The following is a 26,547-nucleotide window of genomic DNA, read 5'->3' as shown; positions in this document are numbered from 1 at the left end:
TTCACCTAGCCCATCACTGTCGTCGTACCCGTACACACTTGCCACTATGACACACCCGCAACAAGCCGTTCACGCGGCCTCACTCCAAAACCCCGAGGCATTCTGGTCTCACCATGCCCAGCAGCTCCATTGGCACAAGAAACCTTCACGTGCAATCGGTCGGTCGACTAAGACTCTTGCTAGTGGTGCCAGCCATGAGTCCTGGTCTTGGTTTCCTGACGGTGAGATCTCGACAACGTACAACTGTGTTGACCGTCACGTGCTCAATGGGAATGGGGACAACGTCGCTATTATCTGGGACTCGGCGGTGACGGGGAAGAAGGAGAAATATACATATCGACAATTGCTGGATGAGGTTGAGGTTCTGGCTGGAGTTCTGAGGGAGGAGGGTGTAAAGAAAGGGGATGTCGTCATCATCTATAGTATGTCTCCCATTGCAGGCCTCTCTGTCGGTTCGGAGGAGCTGGTAGCTAATGCAGACAGTGCCTATGATACCGGCGGCGCTGATCGGTGCGCTGGCTGTCGCTCGGCTGGGTGCAATCCACGCGGCTGTCTTCGGTGGATTCGCGGCCAAATCGCTGGCGCAGCGCATTGAGGCGGCACGGCCGCGGGCAATTCTGACAGCCTCGTGCGGGATCGAAGGGGCGAAGGGCCCCATTGCGTATCGACCGTTGGTGGAGGGAGCCATCGAAGCCAGCAGCTTCAAACCGGAGAAGGTACTTATCTGGCAACGAGACCAGCTGCGATGGAATAATCCGGATAAACTGGGCGGGCAGCGAAACTGGAACAGGCTCGTAAAGAGCGCGCGGATGCGGGGTATTCGTGCTGAGCCAGTACCAGTCAGAAGCACTGACGGTTTGTATATCATCTATACCAGTGGTATGTCACCGTCCAACGTGCGTTCCATAAACGTTCACTGACGAAACAGGCACCACCGGACTACCAAAAGGAGTCGTCCGAGAGGCGGGCGGACATGCAGTTGGGCTTAGTTTATCCATCAAGTATCTGTTCGATATTCATGGGCCCGGTGACACCATGTTTTGCGCCTCAGACATCGGCTGGGTTGTAGGGCACTCGTACATCTTATACGCCCCGCTGTTGGTGGGAGCAACGACCGTTTTATTCGAAGGCAAACCAGTCGGCACTCCAGACGCGGGCACATTCTGGCGAGTCGTCGCCGAGCATAAGGCGAATGTCCTGTTCACCGCGCCCACGGCGCTTCGCGCCATCCGCAAAGAAGACCCAGACAACAAACACTTTGAGAAAGTCGCTGGGGACAATAACCTCCGGCACTTGCGAGCCCTCTTCCTCGCAGGAGAACGCAGCGAGCCCAGCATTGTGCGCGCGTACCAAGACCTTCTAACCAAGCATGCCGCTCGGGGGGCCCTAGTCGTAGACAATTGGTGGTCGTCCGAGTCTGGGTCTCCAATCTCGGGATTGGCGTTGCGGAGCGCCGTGGGACGAGTACCGCCACGATCAGACGAGTACGATGTTGCGCCTCTGGCGATCCGACCAGGGTCGGCTGGTTTACCGATGCCGGGCTTCGATGTGCGGGTTGTAGATGACGAGGGCAATGAAGTCGCGCAGGGAACGATGGGGAACATCGTCATGGCGACGCCGCTGGCGCCCACGGCGTTCACGCGCCTCTTCAACGACGACGAGAGATTCTATAAGGGCTACCTCAAACGGTTTGGCGGACGTTGGTTAGATACCGGGGATGCAGGCATGATCGATCAAGATGGGTACATCCATGTAATGTCGCGGTCTGACGATATCATCAATGTCGCGGCGCATAGATTCAGCACAGGTATTCACCCCAGCTTCAACCGACTTCAATATACCACAGGGACTAACAGGTCAAGGCTCGATCGAACAAGCAATCCTCTCGCACCCGGCAATCGGCGAAGCCAGCGTTGTCGGCATCCCTGACGCACTCAAAGGCCATCTCCCTTTCGCATTCATAACGTTAAAGCAAAGTGGGGGTAACAGCCCTGCGCGCCCGAGTGCTGAACTCTTCAACTCAGTCAACCGTCTTGTGCGCGAGCAGATCGGCGCCATTGCGTCGCTGGGCGGGATGATCCAGGGTCAGGGAATGATTCCGAAGACGAGGAGCGGGAAAACGCTCAGGCGGGTGTTGCGGGAGCTGGTGGAGAATGGAGCGCGAGGGGAGTTCGAGAAAGAGGTTGCGGTGCCGCCGACGGTGGAGGATCGGGGGGTTGTGGAGGTTGCGAGAGAGAAGGTTAGGGAGTATTTTGAATCCCAGAGTGGAAGCCCCAAGGCGAAGCTCTAAATGTCTAGACTACTATATACAAGCTTCAAACTCGTAGACCGATCGACTGTTATCTAGAAGAAATGACTTTTCCTTTACTTCAGTGGTGGTAGTAGCGTCAGACATTAATGTACCCAGATAGCTTATACACAATGAAACAAACAGCCAAGTCAAGAGAGGTCATGAAGTACAAGAAATAGGTATGTAAGTATAAGCAATTCGAAGATAAAGAAGTAAGGTATCTGTCGTATTCATCGACCAAACGAATCAATCGGGCAAACTCAAAACACTCGCCAAATCAACCGCAACCACCGGCACTACTCAGGATGAGCACCAGACCAGACACGAGCCGTCTGATCAACGGTCCACTTGCCATCTGTCATCCATCCATCCATCCGTCCACTCACCCACTCTATCTCTTACGCCTCTCAAAAGACACGCTTAGAGAAGGGCAGCGACAGCACCGAAGAGACCGGCGATGGCACCGGCACCAACAGCAGCACGGCTAGCGCCGCCAGTGAAGGCGGGGGCAGCAGGGGTGGTGCTGGAAGGAACACCGGTGGCATCAACGCTGGTAGGAGCAGAAGGGATGACAGGGACGCTGCTGGTGGGGACGACGGGCGCGGGGATGACAGGCACGGAGCTGGAAGGAGCAGTAGTCGGGGTGGAGCTGGAGCTGTCACATCGTTAGAGCCGGGTCCTCGTACCAGGGAAACTCTAGAAAAACTGGAAAAAAAATCTGGAAATCGGGGGAGAATAGAGTAAATGAAGCAGGACATACCAAGCCTTGCAGCGGGTGACCGTAGTGGTGAGCAGAGGACGGGTCACGGTGTAGGGGCCGTTGGAGAGGGTGACGACGCCGGGCTGTTAATGACGGTTAGCACTGGGCCCTGGGCCAAGAAAGCAGCATTACGGGGCCGTACAGTCTCAACGGGGATGGTCTCGCTGCCGGCAACCAAGGTGGTGGACTTGGGGCAGTAGGTGGTGTACTCAGTGACCTCGACAGTGGTGTACTGTTGGGCACTCTCATCAGCGCCAGGGTGGACAGCGGCAACGGCAGCGCCGGCCAGGAGGGCGGTAGCAGCAGCGAAGGAGAACTTCATTTTGGCTGAGTAAGAGAGAATGACTGGTTCTGATGTTTTAAAGAGTGTGGGTGTTGATAAACAACGGGCGTTGAGAAAAGAGTGGAATCGGTATAGAAACCGGGTAGTGAGCGAGTGCGTTTGGCAGATGGAGCAGAAACGGGCTGGAGAGGGAGAGGAAGAAGGCAGACGGACCCGGGGCGAGAGTCTCATATAAATGATCATCAACAGCGCCAGGGCTGGCAAACTGGGCGCTCAGTGCTGCAGGAACCAGGGCCTACGAGAGTGGACTAGTCCAGCCTAGCGTGGTTGCAGCCGCCGAATCGTGGCAGCGTCAGGGGCTGTTGGTGGAGGCACCGACGGCCTAATTTCCTTTGACTTACTCTGATCTTAATTTCGCTACTCTCATCCGCTGTCTTTTTAGGGGCTACCGGCTCAAGCGGCTCCTCCACGTTCTGAAAGATCGATGATTCTAGAGTCTGGATTCAATGGATTGCAGTCTGGACTCTGGACGCTGGACTGTGAACTGCAGTCTATTGTTAATAGACTGAGGCTTTCCCTATCCATGTCGCCAAACCCTCAGCTCGCTGTACAGACTAGCCCGGGGGTGGCTTGGGTCAGGAACATGTTTAAATTGCCGGGGGCCATGGAACCAGTCAAAGGCATCTCCTGAACCCCCCTCAGAATGGTTGCTGACTGGGCTTGCGACCAGATCCATTTTTGGATATTGCTAGTCCCTGATCCAAGTCATGCTTATTGCTTTGTCAAAGAGAGTTCACGCCCAGGACTGGGTTCGATAGTCGCCTCGAGTCCCTTGAGTCCCTTGCAGTCCTACTTGACATGAATCTGCCGGGCTCCTGCGTGTGATGAATTGCGTGTCAGAGTGGCACAGAGCCACCGTCACAAAGCACACGAGCGCGCAGAGTAAGGATCCGTGCCTTACAGGCGGTATCGTCCTTGCCAGCACATTGGGCACTCGAGCGGTCATCCGTTGTCATAGTGGGAACCGTACATGTAGCCAGACACTCACTACTCGATATAGAAATAGGTGGCAAGTCTAGACCGACAGATAGACACGAGATAGACGATCAGAGAAAAGGTCTACTCCGTATCGTTACGTTTTCTACCAAGTTTTCAGTATCGACAACCAAATCAAGTATCGACAACCAATTTGACAACCGAATCAGTGATCCTCATAATGGGAAGGCAGAAACTCAAAACTCAAATAGAAATATCGCTATTAGATCCTATTCAGGATGCCTACCCTCGCTTGTGAGCCCAGATCTTCCGTCTCGCCGCTTCAGGTTCCCTAGGAACATCGAGGCGCTCGAGAGCAGTTCACACTCCAAATTCCAATCAGATGGTTCATATTGCCCCTAATGGATGGTGAGAGGCGGGGACATAGCCGCATCGCCCGAGATGCCCAGCAAGCTGGGCATCCACGAGAGCTGACCAGATAACGCCGTTCTTCATCTTGGATTTAGTTGTGTGATGAGGAAAAAATTCGACCATGAGAATCACTCGCCGCCTTTTGTGTGTGCGGCCGGATCATTCTTTCTCCGCGCACCGACCAGGTCGGGGATGCTAGTCCTGATCCGTATTAGCGTGCAACTTCCCGCGGGCAACCAACGTCACCTTGTCCGGCTCCGACATACGGCGGAGACTCCTCCTCCTACTTATACTTCGTCTTTTCTTTTTTCCCCTCATCAATTCTTCAGGAGATACCCTCAGAAGTCAAGTATCACCATGTTAGGCCGCTGTGGTCGCCAGGCTTCGCGCCTCCTCCCGCGTCCTGTCACCGCCCGCCCGCCTTCATTGCAATGGCAGCGTATGGTGTCATCGTCCAGAGACGGCCAGCAATCGGTACGGCACCGCAGAACAAGCAATTTAGAAGATCTGTGACTAATTGATCGATAGTTGCTCACTGCGCCCCTTGAACAAGCTGACCCATCAGTGTACAACATTCTCCAGAAAGTGGGAGCTCCTTCCCCCTCCGCCAGCTCTACAGGTAGCTAACCTAATTGCAGGAGAAAAAACGCCAGCAGCATTTCATCAACCTCATTCCTTCAGAGAACTTCACATCCCAAGCGGTTCTGGATGCCCTGGGCAGTGTCATGCAAAGTGCGTTCACCGGGTCTACCCTTGTTATCGGTGCTGACTCGTGCAGATAAATACTCCGAGGGCTATCCCGGAGCCAGATACTACGGAGGCAACGAGCACATAGATGAGGCCGAGCGCCTCTGTCAGCAGCGCGCCCTAGAGACGTTCCGACTTAGTCCAGAGGAATGGGGTGTCAACGTTCAGCGTAAGCCTCCTTTTACTATTATTGACGGTCTCCGCTGACGATGCAGCGCTCTCCGGGTCCCCCGCGAATCTCTACGCCATCTCCGCTCTCCTCAACACACACGACCGTCTGATGGGCTTGGATCTGCCGCATGGCGGCCACCTTTCTCATGGATACCAGACCCCGACGAAGAAGATCTCTTTTATTTCCAAATACTTCGAGACCCTCCCCTACCGCCTGGATGAGTCTACGGGTCTCATCGATTATGAGAGCCTGGAGAAGCAGGCCCTCCTTTACCGTCCCAAGCTCATCATCGCCGGTACATCGGCCTACAGCCGTCTTATAGATTACCCTCGCATGCGCCAGATCGCCGACAACGCGGGCGCTTACCTCATGAGTGACATGGCGCACATCTCTGGCCTGGTCGCGGCCGGCGTCATCCCCTCTCCCTTCGCACACTCCGATGTTGTGACAACGACAACGCACAAGTCACTCCGTGGCCCCCGAGGAGCCATGATCTTCTACCGTAAGGGCATCCGCAGGACGGACAAGAAAGGCAACCAGGAGATGTACGATCTGGAAGGTCCCATCAATGCGTCCGTCTTCCCCGGCCACCAAGGCGGCCCTCATAACCACACAATCACCGCGCTGGCTGTGGCACTCCAGCAGGCGCAGTCGACTGAATTCAAGACCTACCAGGAGACCGTTCTGGCCAACGCCAAGTCTCTAGCCGAACGCCTCGGTGGTTCGACCAGCAGTGGTGGCCTGGGCTACAACATCGTTTCCGGCGGCACGGACAACCACCTCGTCTTGGTTGATCTCAAGAACCGTGGTGTTGATGGAGCGCGCGTTGAGCGCGTGCTAGAGCTCTGTGGCGTGGCCAGCAATAAGAACACTGTCCCCGGAGACCGGTCGGCGCTGAAACCCGGTGGTCTGCGTCTCGGTACGCCGGCGATGACCACTCGCGGTTTCCAACCGGAGGACTTCCGCCGGGTCGCTGATATCGTCGACCGCGCGGTCACCATTACGCAGAAGCTAGACAAATCGGCAAAGGAGAGCGCAGCTTCCAAGGGTGTCAAGAACCCTAACACGGTCAAGGCGTTTTTGGAGTATGTAGGCAACGGTGAGGAAATCTCGGAGATTGTGCAGCTGCGACAGGAGGTGGAGGATTGGGCCGGTACCTTTAATCTTCCGTGGGCGAAGGAGTAGGATAATCATGTATGTATTATGTTCAACACGATAGTCAATCCCAACGGAGTATTTTACATCCAATTATCCTACAAGCAACCCATGCCAAGACCAGATTCCTACCTTGGAAACAACGCACGTCAAAGCAGGCTAGACTCCAACTCCCGACTGCTCCAGATCCCTCCGCAGTCGCATCGAGTATCTTTTTCGAGTAAGCGATCCCGCAGCCTTGAACAGCACTGGTATGCAGGATCTCCTTATCAGTCCCTTGTTCTAGTCTTCCCTACTCTGGAATCATCCACTCACTTCAGCACTGCAACAACACCCCTTCTCACAATATATATCCCTATCATCCACCAAGATGAAGGTTAGCCAGGTACGTACGGAGACTCTCAACCAACCACTCAACCCAACATTTACAACCGTATCCTCAATGCCCCCCTCTCAATTCATCAACTTCACTAAAAGTAGAAACAAATGCGATACAGATATATGTCTACCCTATAAAATCTCTGCGTGGAGTCCCTCTTTCATCAGCGCAGGTAACCCGGACCGGCTTCGAATATGACCGCCGCTTCATGCTCCTCAAAGTCATCCCGTCGGAATCCGAAGATGCGAAGGGCGAAAAAACGCTAAAGAATATGCACATCCCGCATTTCCCGGAGATGTCGCTATTCCAGACGGAGTTGCTCGAGCCAGGGAGCGGTGACAATGCGAGAATAAGGGTTACGTATCATCCTTCGGACTCTGAATCGGCAGGGCAGGTGAATGGAACTGGCTATGGAAAAGAGGAAGAGGCGCTGCATATCCCCCTCAATCCCGACACGAGGGGTCTCGAGCAACTGGCGGTCGTGATGCACCGCTCTCCAACGAAAGGGTATAATATGGGTCCCAAGTATAATGAGTGGTTTAGCGAGCGTTTCGGCTACGATGTCGTGCTTGCATATTTAGGCGATGGCAACGGGAGGGCTGTGCTGGGGACCTTTGCCCCGGGGAAGCACGTCGCGCACAAGGATCAGAGGCAGGGTATGAATTTAGGTTACGTTGCGGCGCTGCTTGCCGTTATTGGGGTCCTCTACATTGCACTTACGGTTTTGACGCCGTCTCCCCCTGGATTTGCTTTTGTAGCTGCTGGTTTTCTTGGGCGGCGGGATAGAGTCGGCGTGATGGTCGCTGTGGCCGCACTTTTGCCAGCCTTTTTGGTCTTGAAAAGACAGTCTACGAAAGACGAACGCATCACGTTCGCAGATACAGCGCCATACATGGTTGTTTCCGAGACATCGGTGGCGAACGTCACTGACCGATTGGAAGGCGAAGAGATGGACATGAGGAAGTTCCGTGCAAACATTGTGGTGTCCGGAGCAAAAACGGCATTTGAAGAGGATTTTTGGGCGGAACTGGTGATCGGCGATGCTCAAGTGCGCCTGCTGCTGACGGCGAACTGTGTACGGTGTCGTAGTCTGGATGTGGACTATGAGACGGGCAAGATGGGGACCGGCGAGTCCGGGAAAGTGCTGAAGAAACTTATGGCGGATCGCAGAGTGGATACTGGCGCCAAGTACAGCCCTGTCTTTGGGCGGTACGCGTTCCTGGAGGGGCAGTCAGACTTGAAGATGGTCCGTGTAGGTGATGAGGTTATAGTGGCAAGAAACATGAAAGAGCGGGCTATTTATGGTAAGCAACCCAAACTCATCAGCAGAATCTGGCTGCAGGACCTGGGGTCTAATGGTTGACTGACTATCTAGATTGGCCTGGACTGGCTTAACTCTGAACTCAATATTTGTCCTATGTTTAAGAGGAACCGGTAGATAAAAGACTCTTTGGAGTGGAAAGTACGGTTCGTGAACATAGCTGCCTGGTGACGTAGTGAAAGTTAGGCATAAAATTAGCCACCAGCTGAGACACAAACTGCGGCTGTGCAAGAAGTCTTGGCTGCACCACCTCAACTTCGTCTCCCCTCCTCACGCCTGCTCACTTTTGTTATCTTTGAACCCGGGTCTCATCTTCACTCTCTGCTGTGCGAGACTGGGAATCGCCATGGACCAAGTTCGCCGCAAAGATACCACCAAGGGCCCTCCCCTTCGGATTCTGTCCCTCGGTAGGGTTCCTTCCTCCGGCAACCATCGTTCTTCAATGACGAAACGCAGCTAACAGTGAAATGAAACAGACGGCGGTGGTGTGCGGGGATACTCGATGCTCATCTTGCTCCAGGAACTGATGCACCGTATCTATGTGGAAATAGAAGGCAAACCACCGCGACGCGACCAGATCCCCAAACCATGCGACTACTTCGACCTCATCGCCGGCACAGGAACCGGAGGACTCATTGCTCTGATGCTGGGGCGCTTACGCCTGGACCTCGAGACCTGCAAGGATGTGTATGTGCGCATGACGCGCCGTGTATTTGAGACAGACAAGACGTTTGCTGGTATCCCTTTTCGGTCGACGCTTTTCAAGGCGTCGAAACTCGAAGAGGCGATCCGGGAGTGCGTGCGGGAACATACAATCTACGAGACCGAGGGGAACGACAGCACGTCACCAACATCCCCTACTTATGCGCCCTTCAGTCCGAATTTCTCGACGACGTCAATCCCGCAGCGGTCCGGGAGTCGGGCGAGCCAGAGCACAACGCATTCAAGCATTAACAACCGAAGTTCTGCGTTCATCAACGGGTTGAGGTGGGGGAATCCAGATGCGCTGCTGTATGATAACCGGGAGAACCGCACGAAGACGGCTGTGACGGCGGTGTATCGGGGCACGCCTAAGAACGGCAACTCGGTGTTGCTACGGTCCTATGACTCTCGCAAGGAGCCGGCGCCCGAACAGCATTGTACTATCTGGCAGGCCGGTCGCGCGACGTCTGCGACCGGGCTCGCATTCAAGCCTATTCAGATCGGTCAGCATTATTTTATCGATGAAGGAGCGGGCACGTACAATCCGGCACCGGAGGTCTTGGACGAAGCAGCAGTCAACGAGTGGCCGGGACGAGAGATTGGAGTGTTCATCAGTGTCGGTACAGGCAAGCGTCCTCCAGACACGAATAATCGCCAGCACGAGTGGTGGGAGGACTTCTTTGGCGACGCTCTGGGCACATTCGCCGAGGCGCGCCGTCGGCTGATAGCCAAGATCGAAGGCTGCGAGGACATTCACCACGCCATGCTCCGGGAGCACCTCCCCAAGCGCGGTGTCAACAAAGACAACTATTACCGACTGAACGTCGAAGTCGGTGTCGGCGAGTTTGGAATGAACGAATGGCACCGCCTCGCAGACATCAGTACCAACACGCGCCGGTATCTCTCCCGACCAGATGTGAAGAAGATGATCCACGACGCGAGCGTCAAGTTCGCCAAAATCGAGCGCATGCATCGCCGTCTCGAAGCTCACACAGCAGCTGGCCACGATCCGGTCAACAGCTCTTTGACGGAAGACGACCACTCCTCACTCGCACCCAGCCCTCGCCTCTCCGTCACATCGCCAACTTCACAAACAGGCCCTCCTCCCCCTCCCGCAAACACCTTCGAACTCCCTGCTGAACTTCCCGGAGACTTTACTCCGTACCAGCCGAACGACGACAAACTTCCTATGCACCCCACACCCCAAGACGCCATTCGCCCACCCCCAGGCCGCACCTCAGGCAGCGATCTCCATCTCAGCTCCAACGAACCGAGCCGTCCTTCATCACAAGCGTACTCACCACCTCGTCTCAGTTTCGAACACACGGGCCCGCCGCCTGTTCCGCCAAAGACACCAATCCCGTACCCCGATACGGCTGAGTTGGGAGGGAATCCAATGCCAATGCCGAACCAGAGTCTGGGGCTGCATCCAGCGCATGCGACAACTGCGCCTGTGAGTGCGGCGGGGCGACCGGCACCGCCGTACCCGGTTGACGAACCGCCGCCGGTGGTAAACAAGTTACGGAAACCGAGTTACCAAGTGCGCGATTATTCTGTTTAGTCCCCTTTTCATTTCTTTTACCTTTTCCTTTTACATTTTCCTTTTTCATGTATTATGAGATATGTTAATTACTTTATACCCTGGACGATGAATGCATTTATACTATTGTGGTATGTTGAATGAAGTTTCGGATTTGAGTGGAATGCGTTGTTAAGACAAATATATATCAGCGGAAACGACTTATATTCACGGCCGACGAACAATACTAGTAACCCTTCGCTACGAACCTCAACTTTGTGAGTGAAAGAGTTGATTCACTTCTCAGGAACTCAACGTTAGCATACATACTTCGTAACCTGGAATTCTATACTGCAATCTTAATCAAAATACCCTTCAACAGAGTTCTACATAGAAGATCCCCATGCATATGCACCACCGGCTCGCTGCAGCTGAAACCGTCCGCCGGAGCCCAGTCCAGTCCAGCCTCCGAGATCTCCCTACGGCCCTGTCCCTAGTCCTTTGGCTGTCGACTAAGGATCAGGGTAATTAAGCAATGTATAAGCAACGTATGAGAAATACGGCTGTAATTCTCAACGGAAAAGGTGAGGCGCGGAAAAGTGGCAAGCTAGAAATAGAGAAAGAAAACAAGAAAGAAAGACAGGGGAAGGAAAATGATTGACATGGATGCCTTCTGATTCCACTCCTAGTCTCGTAAACCCATCCATCAATATTGTCTGCCTGGTGCTGGCACTTGATGGTGTCTTGGTGGTGGTGAAATGGGGGGAGGATGATAGGCCGAGACGGCGCCAACACATCTGAGTCGAGAATCGAGAACCTCAGCCGGGAGTCCCGTGATTAGCGTCGCTGGCCCTCTCCGTTCTCTACTTGGTATCCCTCTGAAAGGGACCAGGGCTAGGCTCGAGAGAAGGGATCCAAGAGGGCAGCTGACTATTCTACCCTATCCCTATCCCTATCCCTATCGAATCTCCTTATCGCACAATACTACTGAAGATGACTGAAGGCAGCATTATTGTTCCTTATCGTTTATGTTGAGAGCGAGTGGGTCCTCGCTAACTACGTGGTCACTTTCCCAGCCAGTCGACTGATCGCTCGGGCTCAGTCTATCCAGGATGTTTGGATGGCGATGGCGATGATTCAGTCAATGATCATTGATCTCGTAGACTTGTGCACAGACATTTTCTGAAGAAAGGGCAGGGCGAAGGTTCTCCTACCGGTTCCAGATAGGGAGAGCCTATCCAAAGGCAGGCTCCTATTCCTCAGTCAGGTCTCAGGTCGCTTGGACTTTATTGACTTGAACCAGTAGGCACAAACATCACCAGGGCCCATCCCCATTCCCTCATCCATCTAGGTGTCGATAAGAGGCGGGCCATTGGAGCTTGAGCTTCAGGAATCAGGCTAGACACACAATAATGACAATGACAAACATCCATCTCCTCCGTACAGTCCACAGAGACCAGTTACACGAAATACGAGGGTAATCTCCGACCTGTCCATTCCATGTTATCCATCATCCATGCAATGCAGCCGGAGACTTCTTCACGCTCGACCGAAAGTTCAGTCAGTCGCGGATCCAATATCACAGTGGATCGGGTCGTCAGTCGTCAGTCGTCACATTGGCTTTGTGGGTTTCTGGCTCCAGTGGATGCGAATTACTCCGGAGCAATTAAGACGCTGGCGCTGTAAGACACGGCGTCGGAGATCAGGATCGTGCACGGCCACTCCGTCAAAATGCAATGTGAGGTTATTTACTGCGTGCAGTAGAGCTCACTGAAGGCCACCTAACTTTAGTTCCGTCTGCGATGGCGTGCGCCATATTGAACTAGCTATAGCTAGCCTGACTCTACCTCTCAAGGATCAGAGGAGGAGAACGTCATGGAGAAGCGGACGGGCGCGGCCATTGGACAGGTATATGAGTTGGCGCTTACTGAATCTTAGGGCCGTCCCTCGACCAGGTGTCCACACTCACAGTCACAATCCACTGACAGCCCACTGTATTTCGCCAGTTCCGCCAGTTTCGCCGGTTTCGTTCTCATCTCCGGAGAATTAATTATCGTCTTGATCCCGGCGTGACGAAGCGAAGAAAAAAGAAGTGTCACACAGCCTAAGCGATGCAAACATTTTGAGCGAAGAAGGAATCGGACTGGTAGCATGGATCCCCGGGGTCCATTCTCACTCAACGCGACAAAAGTACGAGAACTGAGTCGTACAGACAAGGGTACAACGCAGGGGTTGAGATGAAGATCGTTGCAGCTGACAGATTCCAGTCCACTGTAGTTGACTTAGCTAAGTAGGACTAGGGCCTAGGGACCAGGGACGAAAATCAGAGCCAGGATAAGCGGCCGCAGCAAATGCACGGCATGATCTTCAACATCCCCCAGAATGATCATAGCAGCTACTGTATGGGCTCGGATCAAGCTCATGCGATATGTATGTCCCGACAGACAGAGTAAAGTCGATGTAGGGACTGAGGCTCTGCAGGAGGGCTGCAGGTACAGCCGATTCCACTGCAGTCCCGTACGGAGCATAGCAGAACAATTGAGAAAGACGAGTCATGTCTGATTGAGTCGAGTGCTCGCGGTTAATTGCCGGGGTTGTTGATACTCATTCGACTTGTCGTCGACGGATGCCCCAAACACCAAATTGCTGACCGGTCAAGAATTCATTCTCAATGCAGTAAAAGCTCAACACCGCACCGATACCAGGATGAGATGAGGGCAAACCAAGGCACACTTCTCCGGCACCAGTCATAATCGGCAACGATAATTTTACCGTCCTCCTCAAATCCACACGCCGTGGCCCCATGGGATGACAGACAATGGAGAACCAAGCCCCACCAAACTGGAATAACCCCGAGCCTAAGAGGTCAGGTCGAGAACCGGCTGTGATTCGTGAGCTGTGACCGTCTTGCGATCCCACGCCCACACCCAACGATAATCATGATTTGCCTTTCTCGAGCACCCGGTGCGGACATGGGTCAGGCTTGGTCCTCAGGTCAGGATGGTTATGCGTTGTCAATCTTTGAACCTAGAGAACTAGCAGCCGGAGACTACTGGAGACTGGAATCCACTGGTCCTGGGCGGCTAAGCTAAAGAATCCTTCAGGACCAGGTAACAATCGTTTTGCAATTTCGTCTCCGTCGCAGTTCTCTTCCGACATCCGTTGTCGTCCCAAGAATCGGTCGCGCATCATTGCTTTTTCGGCTTTGTTCGTCGTCGCTCACCAGAGAAAGTAGTCCGGCGCTTGCTCGTTGCTAGCTGTGCTAGCTGTGCCCAGCCAGACCTGGGTCACCTGCTTTGCCTGTTTTCAGCTAGCTGGCTGCCTTGGGGTCACTTCTTTGCGGCAAGCTGGTTTCCCGGTCTTTATTCGTTCTGTGGCGATGACCTTGAGCGGTCCTTTGAGCGGTCCCTAGTGTGGTCTTTGAATGACTCGCCGGTCGTATCATACCATTAAATTATTCATTATTACACAGGACGAGCGACTGGACAACAGCCCCGCAAGATCTGCTGTATGTACGACGGCTGCGGGCGTCGGGCCGTCGGTAGCGCCTGCCTGATCCTTGTCGTCCCTCCAAGGTTGAATAATCGAAATGAAGAGATTTGGAGTCGCAGCCGGTCGCAGACGAGAACAAAGGAAAGAAGCATCGCAGACTTGGAGGAAATTTAGTGCTTGCGTAGGGGAAAACGGCCCGCTCCGTGCAGTGTGCTTGACAACCAACCGTGGATGATTTGCAGCCAGCTCACGGTGGCTCTGTCGATTCTTCAGTCTTGCAGCTGCAGAGCGGCAGCAGCGCAGCAGCATGTCATCTCATGTCATAGCTTCAGCGGGATGGGTGCTGACAGGAGTTCATGTCTACCTAGATAATCTGGCACCAGCGTCGCATAGCAGGGCCGGGCAGGACAGGACAGGACAGGACCGGGTAGAAGGCATGGTCGGAGCACAGGGTGGGCGCTGACTGGCCGCTAGGCCACTCAACTGGCGGCCATTGGCGGCCATTGGAGTAATGATTGCTCGCCAGGTAGCATGCTAGAGCATGCTATAGCATGCTCGGACCCTCGCTCAGACTAGGCGAGGTGTCAGACAAGGCATTGTCGACTCGACGTGACCAGACGACGACCAGAGGACCAGACGACGAGACGACCAGAGCGGACCACTATAATGACGAGGAAAAAAAAGCAAATGCGAGAAGCAAACAGTCTGATCCTTCGACTGTCTCGCCATCGAATGAAGAGTCTCTGGCTTACCGACTCTTGGGGTCTCTGGTCTTCCAGACTCCGACTGCCATGATCACCATCAACTGACACGGAAGTGGGGTAGTCGTGGATAGCCCACTTTTGCCCACAAGCCCACCGCGCCCAGCCTGCACAGACGCACTAGGGCGACAAAACGCAAGGGGTAGGATGCAGTAGAAGATTCCGGACCTATCACCTCTGGCCAGTTTGGGGCAACTGACAATTCATACAGCTCCAGATAAGAGCCATCAGTGCGAAACAGCGGTGAGGCCTGCTCTTTTCCCACCCAGCAGGCTCGGTTTCAAGCGTGCCATTTTTTCGTTGTAGTGACTGGCGAGAATGTGGAGGATGGCAGTGAGCAGATTTGGCGTTAGGCGTGGGACGGTATTACGGTACCCGTAAGCCAAGCTGGAGGGGTTTGAAAATAACAGGCAGGGAGCCATTCTAGACCCAGTCTGGAAAGAAACAAGCACCGTTAATACTGTTGGTACTGTTGGTACTGCTGGTACCGTTAGTACTGTTAGTACCGTTAGTGCCGACTAGTGAGCTGCGACTAGCTAGCCTGGAGCAGAAGCGAGGCAGATGATGTACATCATGGACTGAGATGTTTCGATTATTATTAGCACTGGCCAGCATATATTGGAATTCCTGAGGATATTGAACCACTTGATCCTATAACCAGATTGACTCTGCTAGTACTAGATGTACATATGTACGCAAGTAAGCCTGCGTCTCATAGCGTCAACGATGACGAGGAACGGCCGTTCCGCCTTTGCTCTAATTGCTTCGCTTTGGTCTGTTTTGGCTCTGCTCTAGCTGCTCTAGCTGCTCTGGCTGCTCTGGGTGCCCTGGCTGCGTCTCGCTCACGTTCTAGCCTCCTGGGATGTCCTACAACGTACCTACGCAGGTCTCGTGAAACGCAGCAGGCCAATAGCGCGGTGGGCGCGGTCAGATCTATGTGCAGTACATACACACGAGAGGCTGAACTGACGCGGTCGCTGCTCAGACTGAGGCTGGCCAGCGGTGGTTGGCCGTCAATATGACAGGTCTAGCGTTCTGGGGGCGGCGCCCCCGGAGCCTAGATAGACGCCGAGAAAGGGAGAAGCTCAACCTCAGATTCAACAGTACAGGGTCGAATCTGCCGTGAAGAATCAACGTCCTGGCTTCAGTGTTCTGCAATCCTGTCTTCTTCAGCCACCGTCGACTGGACCGCTACTGGCCAGCTGGCTAAGATCGCCGCCACTGGTTTCGTGGAGCATTCTGGACCACTGGATTTCTTTGCTGCTGTGCGCATCCCTGCCAGTCTTCTGGCCGTGTAACCTCCTTGGGTGGTTCCCGCGTGCTTGCATTGGTCCTTTTGGCAATATTCCTGATCGGTGGGCGTGGCATTTGCTCGACGACGGGGATGCCGGAGCGTTGTTTTGACTCCTAGAATACTCGCTGCGTAGAATAACGATCTCCAAGTGTCAGTGTAGATGAAGGATGAAGGAACTCCGTAGTCCGGCGATCAAACAGGATCATCGAATCGGGCCATTCTCGAAAAAATGAATCGCGTCGAGAGAAAACACCGATCTGGAGTCGCTTAGTGAGCGGTATTATTACAGGACGATTCCTCTCCCTGTCATCTTGAAGCTCCCTGTCCAGTCACCGCCATTTCTCGTACGGAACATACAGTGACTGTATACTTCGCTGGTCCGTGGTTCCTCTCAGGGCAGTGGAGTCGCCCTGGATCTGGCAATTGGTACGGTGTCATGATAAAGTTGGTGAGAAGATAAGCATGACTGGAACGACGTTTCTGGAAGGAAGGACTCTGGAGAGTCGGGCGAGCATACTCTGAGTACTGCTCCTCCATAAATCCAGCATCGCCATATCCCGTCGATCCACCGATCGATGACTTACAGCTGGATCGGGGCCAAACCTGCCAGCAGTGCTTTAGCTCTCTTTAGCTCAGAGGCATCCATGGTTCGATAGCAGTCAAAATTATTATTTGTCCTAATCAGATCAGTGTCTAGTGTTTAGTGTTTAGTGTTTGCACATCGTGGCGGGGCTGGTCCTTGCTTCGTGGCGACAATACTGAGCAATGGAGTATAGTCTGTGCACGCTCCGCTGCAATTTTCATTTACCGGTACCGCGTCTGAACGGGTGGACGTGGATTTTTGGGATTTTGAATTCCCGCTGGGATGCTGACTCCGACCATCCATAAGACATAATAATAAGTCAAGAGCTCGACCGATGTTATGGCAGGCTTCTTTCCTTTTTCTCTTTCGCCTCCCCCGGTCTTAAAGAGCAGCGGCAGAGACAGTCAAGACTCAAGTCAGTCTGGCAGGAAATTGCCTTGCCTTGCCTTGCAGCTACATCCGTCTCAGACAGACTCAGGACGCAGAGCAGCACACGTGCCTTTACAGACAAGACGAGCAAGACGACCAAAACGACCAAAACGACCAAGACGACCAAGACAGTGCTCAGTACATCGTAGGTAAGTCAAGGGCGCCGGCGCCAGCCTTCAGAGTTCATCCCATCCCTCAACAGCTTCCCCTCTTTACCTTAGCCTGCGTTTGCTCCAGCCTCCCAGCCTCCTCTCCACCCCGATGATCTGCTGCAAGTCCCGCCTGCTTAGCATGAATCTTCTTCAATGCTACTGCGTAATGTCTCTCTCTGTTACCGCCTGCATACCTACTTACCTTTTTGCGATTTCACCGTCACTGTTTTTTCTTTTTCCCTCCCCTCCCATTTTTTCTCGGTCTTCTATTTTCCCTTTCCCTTCCCTTCGCCTTCTCCACCGACCTCCTCCTTCTCCTCTCCCTCTGCTCCGTCATCCCTTTCGTTTGACGTGACGCCTTTTATACATATTCGCGTCGGTTCCGTCTGGTCTTCGTCGCTCATCCTTTTTCGTCCCTTCAATGTGCCTGTACCTTTGCCTGTGCCCGCTACGACTAATGACCTCCCAACTCACTCGTGCTTTGCTCGCTTTCTAGACTCGCCCGCTCAACGACCTGCTACGACCTGTTACGACTCTTGTACGAGCCTGATTTGAAATTCGCTGCAGCCCGCATACATATCATTGCCATTTCTGCCTCGCTCTAGACGCCGTCTGCTTCTCTGTCTGTCCAAGTCGGTTCCCCGCTCCGTCCTTCCAAGTTACGACCTGAAACGAGACCCATGATTCTGCGCTGCTGCCGCCGTTGACCTCCCGAACCATTTTGCCTCCGCCGCGGTCGATCCTTCGGATGTAGATAGTCTTCTCAACTGCAGCCCATTTCTCGACTCCGTTTGCCTGCAATCTAAAGCGCTGTTTACGGGTTACGACGTTTCACGAAGCTTGCCACGATTGCTCTTCCTTGCATTTTCGTATTGCCTATTGGAGCCATTTTCTTTGCGTTATTGGATTTTGCAACCTGAACGACCTCTTTGCATATCTGCTGCGAAGCTTCTCCGTGTCCTCGACATCGCCTTTCCTATCTCATGAGTTTCTGAAAACAGCACGCAAGACTTATTAAACGTTGGATCTTTTCGACTCCGACGTGCCCTCGCCTCGACTTTTTCTTCTCATTTCTTAGACCTGTTTTTCTCCGCCAACCGAAAAGCTGGAGCTGCCGTCGATCTCCCAGGTCCACACCAGAGGTCCTGTTGATATCCCTTGGTATAATCACCACGCCGCGGAGCGACCTCTGTTGTCTGGTGACAGACTTCCGGCTCTAAGCATCCCGACGGCCTCGCAGCCGCCGACCTCGGGCCAGTCCTACCGGACTAGCTACGAAGACGCGCCGGCCTCCAACCAGAGCAGCGCCAGAACCAGTCTGTCCGGGTCCGCGCCTGGCTACGAAGTTCGTAGCCCGCCGGCATCGTCTGCAGATATACCGGCTGGTGGCCAAGCACGACTCTCGCTGGACTCTTCCGCCTCGCAGGAATACAGCATTCCGCAGAACCCAGTCACCGAGAGCTACTACCCCAACCAGACCCAGATGGCCAGCATGAATCAACCTCAACCGTACATGGATGTGCATTCGCATCTGTCGTCGGGACAGACATATGCGTCCCACCCTGCAACTGCTGGAGCATTGACCCATTACCAGTACCCGCAACAACCCCCTGTGTTACAACCGACGTCCACATACGGGCCGGCCAGCTCTTACTCCCAGTATCCTTATCCCAACAGTGTAGCATCATCTCAGTCTGTCCCGCCGCCGACGACGTCGATTAGCAGTCAAGTCCCTGCTCAACTACTGCCCTTACCTGGTAAGTACGCGGACGCATTGTCAGCAGTAAGTACTGACCTCCTAGTCACCAACCACCCTGTTCCCACCCACGGATATGGAAACAACAGCGGAACACCAATGCAAGGGTATGTATACGATCCCACTGGGCAGATGGCGCCTCCCGGCGCTAAGCCTAGGGTTACCGCGACCCTGTGGGAAGACGAAGGCAGTCTCTGCTACCAAGTGGAAGCCAAGGGTGTCTGCGTTGCTCGAAGAGAAGGTGAGAGACTCGGCACGTTTGTGGTAGATCTGGACTAATTTTTGTAGATAATGGCATGATCAACGGCACCAAGCTGCTAAACGTTGCGGGCATGACACGAGGCCGAAGAGACGGTATCCTCAAGAGTGAAAAGGTCCGAAATGTGGTAAAGATTGGCCCGATGCATCTGAAGGGCGTTTGGTAAGTCTCTCTCCCGTATTTTCCATAATATCGTTAACCCAAGTAGGATTCCCTTTGACCGCGCGCTGGAATTCGCCAACAAGGAAAAGATCACAGATCTGTTATACCCTTTGTTCGTTCAACACATCAGCAACCTGCTGTACCACCCGGCGAACCAGAATCAGAGGAACATGACAGTGCCAGATTCCAGACGTCTTGAAGGCCCCCAACCTGTTGTTCGCACCCCTCAAGCACAGCAACCACCCAGCCTACACCACCATTCTCTTCAGACACCCGTTCCTTCTCATATGTCTCAACCCGGCGGTCGGCCTAGCCTTGACCGCGCACATACGTTTCCTACGCCACCTGCCAGTGCCTCGAGCCTGATAGGAATCACCAGCCAGAATAACTCATACGATTGGAATCCAGGGATGAACTCGAGCGTTCCCAACACCCAGCCTCTGTCGATCGACACGAGTTTGAGTAATGCACGATCAATGCCCACAACCCCTGCTACGACGCCACCTGGGAACAACCTGCAAGGCATGCAGTCCTACCAACCCCAGTCCGGCTACGATTCGAAACCATACTACTCGGCCGCCCCGTCCACGCACCCCCAGTACGCCCCACAACAACCACTGCCCCAACAGTCCATGGCGCAGTATGGCCACTCTATGCCAACGAGCTCGTATCGTGACATGGCGCCGCCCTCGTCGCAGCGTGGATCTGTCACCGAGATCGAATCTGATGTCAAGACGGAGCGCTACGGCCAAGGCACCGTTGCAAAGACCGAACCAGAGCAAGAGCAGGAGTATGCTCAGCCTGACAGTGGATACAACACTGGTCGGGGCTCGTACTACACCACCAACCCCTCGGTCGGCGGTCTCGCCCACGACCATTCCCAGCTCACGCCAGACATGACGGGATCTCCCCAGCAGAATGGTTCTGGACGCATGACCCCTCGCACGAGTAATACTGCTCCTCAGTGGGCTCCGGGATACACCACCCCTCCTCGCCCCGCCGCTGCCAGTAGTCTGTACAACATTGTCAGTGACACGCGAGGAACGTCAGGCGCGAATGGAAGCACCTCTGACAACTATTCCGTCGCGTCTAACTCTGGCTACTCGACTGGAATGAACGGCTCCATGGGGTCCAACAAGCGGATGCGTGATGATGATGACGACCGCATTGTCCCACCGGACAGCCGTGGTGAATTCGATACCAAGCGCCGGAAGACCTTGACAGAGACCCCGGTTGGGGGTCCAGTAGGTGGTGTTCCTCTTGGGCTGCAGCCAATGAAGGCGGGTGGCAGTCTGATAAGTGCTCGTCGTTAATTGCGAAAGAGCTCAATATCAACAAAGAAAAAAAAAGGTGTGGCGGGCAAGGAGCAAGCGGGGGTTGGTTGAGTTGGGCTACGGGTTGAGTATTTTCTCGGGGTGCATTGTGGTTTTTCCTCTCTAATAGAACACGCTGGCATTGTTGAGCATCAGGCTTGATGACTCGACTACAACGCTTACTCGCGCCGTATGGAAGTTAGACATGACTGGGACGCCTGGTCTTGGCATGGTTGAGGTTTATCATGGGATTCTGGCCATAAAGTTGCGTGATGACTTGCAAAAAGGATGTGTATTCTGGGTCTGTTTCTTGTGCAGCGTTCTGAAGTCGCCTCTCCGCTTTTCGGCTGTCGCTAGACGCCTATGCTTGTTTGCGGCCGGCTTTATTTATGACCATGATGAGACGAATTTCCTTCGAGCTATCTACATTGTTTGTCTTATGCTTCTTGTCGTATTGTAGATGCAGTAGCTGTCTAATCTGATTGCCCAGGTTGCGAGCCCTCTAGTGTTTAAGGATGCATGCATAAAGGGCGGGCCGGGAAGGAACCTCCATCCTAGGAGAAGACGGTAAGCAACTCCGCAATCTCAGACCGGGTCAGGCAGCTGACCCTTGACAAGTGGACTGAAGAAACGCGTGGGGAATCCTCCACAATGCACGGACTGAATCTGGATTCCGATGATCAAAAGCCGGGGAAGCTGAGAGTGGAAATTGTTCCCGCTTCATCCAGAGTAATTTGGCCCGCCCGAAGGTGAGAGTTAGCTATAAGAGAGGTCCCTTGATCAGGATCTCAGGACTCAGAAGGATAGGCAGGATATCGACAACTCAAATAGTGGTAACGATGATTACGCTTACCTACGCTGCTATCACCGGGCTTCTGGTCTTGGTCTACTTTGTGATATGGCCCGTCTTTGAATACTTCCGGGACCCCAAGGGTATGATACCCTTGAGCAGAAAGAATGGCTGTTGCTCACTATGCTAGGTCTCCGGAGGTACCCTAATATGTCCATTTTTTCTGGGATCTCGGCCATTCCCTTCATGTTGATGGCCTCGCGCAAGTTCCGATCAAAGGAGCTCCAGGAACTCCACAAGAAACACCCTGTGCTTCGTACAGGCCCAAATTCCCTCTCCTATGGTGATGTCCGTGCCATCAAGGACATCTACGGACACAATACACGCTGTGGCAAAGACCCGTCATACATCGTCTCAGCCGGGTCACATTATCACCTTGCCGACGTTATTGACCGCGCCGACCACTCCCGCAAGCGCAAGGTCCTCTCTTCTGCATACGCTCTCAAGAACCTCGAGACATGGGAACACAAGGTCAGTGACAAGATCGCCCGCCTGGTCAAGCACTTTGACAGTGTCTGCACCGCGCCTCTCCCTGCCGGCCAGGAAGAGCCCGACCCCGCCGACCTGACGGTCGACTTCCGGGCATGGACCAACTTCTTCAGTCTCGACGCGATTGTCGACATTGGGCTGAGCGAGAAACTCGGCTTCCTAGATCAGGGACACGATATGTGCACGGCCGAACGCAAAGATGGCACGACCTACCGCGCCTCCCTCCGCGACGCCCTGTACCCTAACGCCCGCAAACAATCTCTCCTCCTCTGGAACTACGACTGGTACCCGATCATCAATCGCTGGGTGAACATCATTCCTTACTTCGCCAAGATGCAGAAATCCAGTGACACTTGGGAAGACATCGTCTGGCATCATGCCATGCAGCGCCGACGGCGCTACGAGGCCGGCGAAAAGCTGGAGGACTTCTTCTCCGCCCTGATGGAGGATAAAGCGGGACACCCTCTAGGCCTTGAATGGGGCGAGGTCTGCGCCGAAATCAACATCATGATGAACGCCGGCTCTGTGACTACCGCCATCGCCATCACCAACGTAATGTATCAGCTCCTCCGCAACCCGCAGTGCCTCGCCACCCTCCGCGAAGAAATCGATTCGGTCTACGATTCGGAAGACGAGGTGGTGGCCTCCTACGATAAGGTCAAGCACCTCCCGTATCTCCGGGCCTGCCTTGACGAATCTCTCCGCATTTTCCCACCCACGTCCCACGGCCTCCCGCGCGAGACACCCCCTGAGGGAATGGAGATCCTAGGCCAGTGGGTGCCGGGCAAAACATCCGTCAGCATGTCCGCGTACGTCGCCCACCGGGACGAAACTGTCTTTCCAGAAGCATACCTGTACAAGCCTGAGCGGTGGTTGGGCGAGGAAGGCAAGGCGCTGCAACCGTATTTCGTTGCGTTCAGCGCGGGCGCGAGGTCCTGCATTGGGAGGAATATCTCGTACCTAGAACAGACGGTTATCCTTGCGACGCTGGTAAGGAGGTATGAGTTTGCGTTGCCGAGTAAAGACTGGGAATTGCAGAGGGAGGAGACAATGAATCTGATCCTGGGAGGGATGCCGGTGAAAGTTTGGCGGAGGCAATTGGATGGGGATGCCTAGCTGTCTTGCCTTCTCTCTCCGTCAGGGGTTTCTTCGTTAGATTAGACTTTAGCACTTCGTTTATGATGTTTTGATGAGGGATGATTAGCGTTTCTAATTGAAATCTAACGCATTTTTGTTCTGCACTTTGTACTGCATATTGTTGTTTTGTCAACTCCCTAGGCCATACAAAGACAATCTGCAATTTGAGCGTCTTGATGATAGTGCGTAATCTCTCATGAGGTAGTATGAAGCCCTTATGAATCCCTCATGGTAGACCTATGCCAGTGAGGCAGGATCTCACTTGCACATTGTCCCGGCTCAATATGTGTCAAATAGGTATACCTCGCATCACCAGCTTCATAGTCAGCTTAATCCATGAAAAGAGAGGCAATGAGCCATGAACTACGGTTGTAGTAACTTAAGGCAATTGAGTATGAGGCGTGAGGCCCTGAATATCCGTGTCAGTAGCCGTCAAGGCCCCTGGTGTTTGATCCTCCAAGCCTCCAACATCCGACGTCACAGATCCCACCCAGCACCCATCGAGAACAACATGACAAGAACCTCTGGATCCACTGCAAGCCAATGAGTCCTTGATTCTGGGCGAACTTAGAGGTATGCAAGAGCCGATCTCGTGGCGAGGACTGCGGACTAAATTTCCCTTTACCTCCCCCGCATACCTACCCCCGCATTCTAAAGGGGAAACATTCCCCTTCTTATACTTCACTCGATCCAGTACGCAGAGTCGCAGCAGACGGTATAAATATGGCTGTCAAACAGCCAGATCAAGGCAGCCAGTACAGGCAAGCAAGATGGCCTCCCTTCTCACTCTCCAGACCCAACCCAACACAATCGACTACATCGCCCTGACCTTCCTTTCACTCGTCGCAGGCACATTTCTCACCCGGGGCATCCTCTGGGACCAGCCAGACCCCTACAGACATCTTCTTTACGAACGGCCTCAGCTCAAACACGGCATTGGTACTACCGCAAACAGTAGACAGCAGACCCGGAACATCGCCCGAAGGTTGGAGGAGACGAACTCGCCCATTGTCGTCTTCTGGGGCTCTCAGTCAGGGACGGCAGAGTCCTTTGCACACAGACTTGCCAGGGAAATCACCCTGCGGTTTGGACAAAACACCCTTACAGCAGATCTGAGTGACTATGACCCCGCTTCAATTGCGGAGATTCCCTCATCCAAGCTAGCGATCTTCATCCTCTCGACGTACGGCGAAGGAGACCCCGCCGATAACACGGTTGAGTTCTGGAACTGGCTGAATAGTAACGACCGGAACGCGGAGAAGAAGCAGAAGCAGTTTTCCGGGTTGCGATACTTTGCTTTTGGGTTGGGAAACTCGAACTACAAGTTCTATAACCGGGTTATTGATCGCGTTGTGAAGGTGCTTGGCGAGCATGGCGCGAACGCACTGCTTCCTGTATCAAGAGCGAACGATGCTACTGGCTCTACTCAGGAAGACTTCATATCATGGAAAGAAAGACTGTTTGCATTCTTCCGTGGGAGTCTAGGCTTCACGCAGTCGGAGCTCATCTACCAGCCTACCATCTCCATCACGACGGACGATACCATTAAGCCCTCTGCCCTTCACCGCGGCGAGCCACGGCACTCGCCAAACCCAGTGGCCATCCCCATTATGGGCATAAGACAGCTCTTCGAGCCTATCTCGGACAGGTACTGCCTGCACATCGACCTCGACATTTCCAGCACTCCAGGCGTGGTATATAAGACCGGTGACCACCTCGCCGTCTGGCCATCCAACCCCGACGAGGAAGTCAAGCTGCTCCTGCACATGCTCGGCCGCAGCCACGAATCCGAAATACCCATCTCCATAGCCCCTATAGAAGGTGCAGACGTCGAAGACGTTGCAAAGAAAGTCCCCAGCCCAACAACCCTCCTGGTCCTTCTCCGCCACTACCTCGAAATCACTGCGCAACTGCCTCGCGATATCCTCGCGACCTTGGCCCCCTTCGCGCCGACGAACGAGGCAAAGACCTTCCTGACAGAGCTGGCAAATAGCAAGGAGGCCTACGCTGACTTTACACGTCGCAATCATCTTACGCTGGCGAGGGTTTTGGCTGCCTCTTCCACCAACAAGCAGCGATGGACATCCCTCCCGCTCACATACATCATCGAAACCCTTCCAGTCCTCCAACCACGCTATTACTCAATCTCCAGCAGCAGCGTTGTCAGTCCTCGCAAGATCTCCCTCACGGTCCTCGTCCTGTCCACACCTCTTCCGGAAAACACAGCCATGTCGATTCAGGGCCTTACATCAACCTACCTCCTCACTCTCGCCGACAGTCCGCAATCCCGAGAACACAAGAACATGACCTTACCAACATACACGAATACACTCCTCCCATTCACGCCAGACTCCTCATCTGACGGCAGAAGAAGGATACTAGCGCACCTTCGGCGCTCCTCCTTCAAGCTTCCGCGCCTGCAAACAACACCGTTGATCTTGATTGCAGCGGGGACAGGCCTTGCCCCCTTCCGCGCCTTCATAGCAGAACGCCGCCAAGTCCTCAAAATCGGCCGCGAGGTCGGCGATGTGCTCCTCTTCTTCGGCTGCCGGTCTCCGGAGGAAGACTTCATTTACAAAGACGAGCTGAGCGAAATGGAGGGTGCGTTTGGCGGGAAGTTGCGGATCGTCACAGCATTTTCGAGATACGGACAGCGTAGCGAGAGGGCATATGTGCAGGACCGAGTCTTGGAATATAAAAATGAGGTGAGGGAGATCCTGGTTGCCCGAAGAGGGAATCTGTATATTTGTGGACGCGCGGGTATGGCGAGGGAGGTTGAGAGGCGCGTTACCGGGTTCCTGACGGAAATGGAAGACGGATGGAGTGATAGAGATGCCGAAGAGTGGGTTAGGAGTGTAAAGAGGAGGAATAAGTGGCAGGAGGATGTTTGGGGGTGAACCTTGCTTGTTCTAATGCAGGCCTGTTCTGTTGTTTGTATGGAGTTTGGTAGAATGCTCTAGCTAGACCTAGATAGAACTTTCCAAGTATATTAATAGGATAGTTCTCTGTTCCATTGTGTATGTATCGCTTCAACAAGCTCTCTAGATGTTAAGGTAATTTACCTCATAGGCACGGTCCGAATCCTATCTACCTCTCCAAATTCTATTCTATAGGGTTTCTAAGCACTGGCTCTAG

General features: G+C 53.8%; 9 protein-coding genes across 9 annotated transcripts, besides 2 other annotated features; 7 read left to right on the top strand and 2 right to left on the bottom strand.

Annotated features, from left to right (window-relative positions):
* Positions 1 to 26,547: part of a sequence feature (contig 1.100 1..337251(-1)) that runs on past both edges of the window.
* On the top strand, positions 47 to 2,290 carry ANIA_05833 (acetate--CoA ligase pcsA; the record flags this gene model as incomplete). The annotated part of the gene is made up of 4 exons (XM_658345.1): positions 47 to 422; positions 484 to 879; positions 929 to 1,807; positions 1,857 to 2,290. 4 exons carry the CDS (start codon positions 47 to 49, stop codon positions 2,288 to 2,290), a joined length of 2,085 nt encoding a protein of 694 aa, XP_663437.1.
* Positions 2,352 to 3,506, bottom strand: ANIA_05834 (putative GPI anchored protein). The gene is made up of 3 exons (XM_658346.2): positions 3,193 to 3,506; positions 3,051 to 3,133; positions 2,352 to 2,945 (listed from the first exon to the last, which is right to left on the bottom strand). The coding sequence occupies exons 1-3, from the start codon at positions 3,370 to 3,372 to the stop codon at positions 2,711 to 2,713; spliced, it is 498 nt and encodes a 165-aa protein (XP_663438.1). The 5' UTR covers positions 3,373 to 3,506; the 3' UTR covers positions 2,352 to 2,710.
* Positions 4,550 to 4,627: a sequence feature (Short protein (ANIA_10744, CBF70751.1) was converted to a misc_feature.).
* On the top strand, positions 4,843 to 6,904 carry ANIA_10745 (serine hydroxymethyltransferase; the record flags this gene model as incomplete). The annotated part of the gene is made up of 5 exons (XM_050612740.1): positions 4,843 to 5,214; positions 5,269 to 5,325; positions 5,379 to 5,472; positions 5,519 to 5,656; positions 5,703 to 6,904. 5 exons carry the CDS (start codon positions 4,843 to 4,845, stop codon positions 6,842 to 6,844), a joined length of 1,803 nt encoding a protein of 600 aa, XP_050467085.1. The 3' UTR covers positions 6,845 to 6,904.
* ANIA_10746 (MOSC domain protein) lies at positions 7,185 to 8,556 on the top strand (the record flags this gene model as incomplete). Its single annotated transcript, XM_050612735.1, has 2 exons — positions 7,185 to 7,199; positions 7,312 to 8,556. The coding sequence occupies 2 exons, from the start codon at positions 7,185 to 7,187 to the stop codon at positions 8,554 to 8,556; spliced, it is 1,260 nt and encodes a 419-aa protein (XP_050467084.1).
* ANIA_10747 (putative Patatin-like serine hydrolase) lies at positions 8,861 to 10,777 on the top strand (the record flags this gene model as incomplete). Its single annotated transcript, XM_050612729.1, has 2 exons — positions 8,861 to 8,921; positions 8,991 to 10,777. 2 exons carry the CDS (start codon positions 8,861 to 8,863, stop codon positions 10,775 to 10,777), a joined length of 1,848 nt encoding a protein of 615 aa, XP_050467083.1.
* On the bottom strand, positions 16,674 to 17,698 carry ANIA_11491 (uncharacterized protein; the record flags this gene model as incomplete). Its single annotated transcript, XM_050612724.1, has 3 exons — positions 16,674 to 16,698; positions 16,867 to 16,959; positions 17,649 to 17,698. 3 exons carry the CDS (start codon positions 17,696 to 17,698, stop codon positions 16,674 to 16,676), a joined length of 168 nt encoding a protein of 55 aa, XP_050467082.1.
* stuA (regulator stuA) lies at positions 18,561 to 20,936 on the top strand (the record flags this gene model as incomplete). The annotated part of the gene is made up of 4 exons (XM_050612722.1): positions 18,561 to 19,203; positions 19,249 to 19,443; positions 19,491 to 19,623; positions 19,670 to 20,936. Exons 1-4 carry the CDS (start codon positions 18,930 to 18,932, stop codon positions 20,934 to 20,936), a joined length of 1,869 nt encoding a protein of 622 aa, XP_050467081.1. The 5' UTR covers positions 18,561 to 18,929.
* On the top strand, positions 21,776 to 23,391 carry ANIA_05837 (protein CYP630B2; the record flags this gene model as incomplete). The annotated part of the gene is made up of 2 exons (XM_658349.2): positions 21,776 to 21,869; positions 21,917 to 23,391. 2 exons carry the CDS (start codon positions 21,776 to 21,778, stop codon positions 23,389 to 23,391), a joined length of 1,569 nt encoding a protein of 522 aa, XP_663441.2.
* Positions 24,183 to 26,309, top strand: ANIA_05838 (NADPH cytochrome P450 oxidoreductase family protein; the record flags this gene model as incomplete). The annotated part of the gene is made up of 1 exon (XM_658350.1): positions 24,183 to 26,309. One exon carries the CDS (start codon positions 24,183 to 24,185, stop codon positions 26,307 to 26,309), a length of 2,127 nt encoding a protein of 708 aa, XP_663442.1.

The sequence above is a fragment of the Aspergillus nidulans genome, chromosome I (genome assembly GCF_000011425.1).
Source record: "Aspergillus nidulans FGSC A4 chromosome I".
NCBI lineage: Eukaryota > Fungi > Ascomycota > Eurotiomycetes > Eurotiales > Aspergillaceae > Aspergillus > Aspergillus nidulans.
Note: the sequence above shows the minus strand (reverse complement) of the source record. Positions and strands in the feature narration are given on the sequence as shown.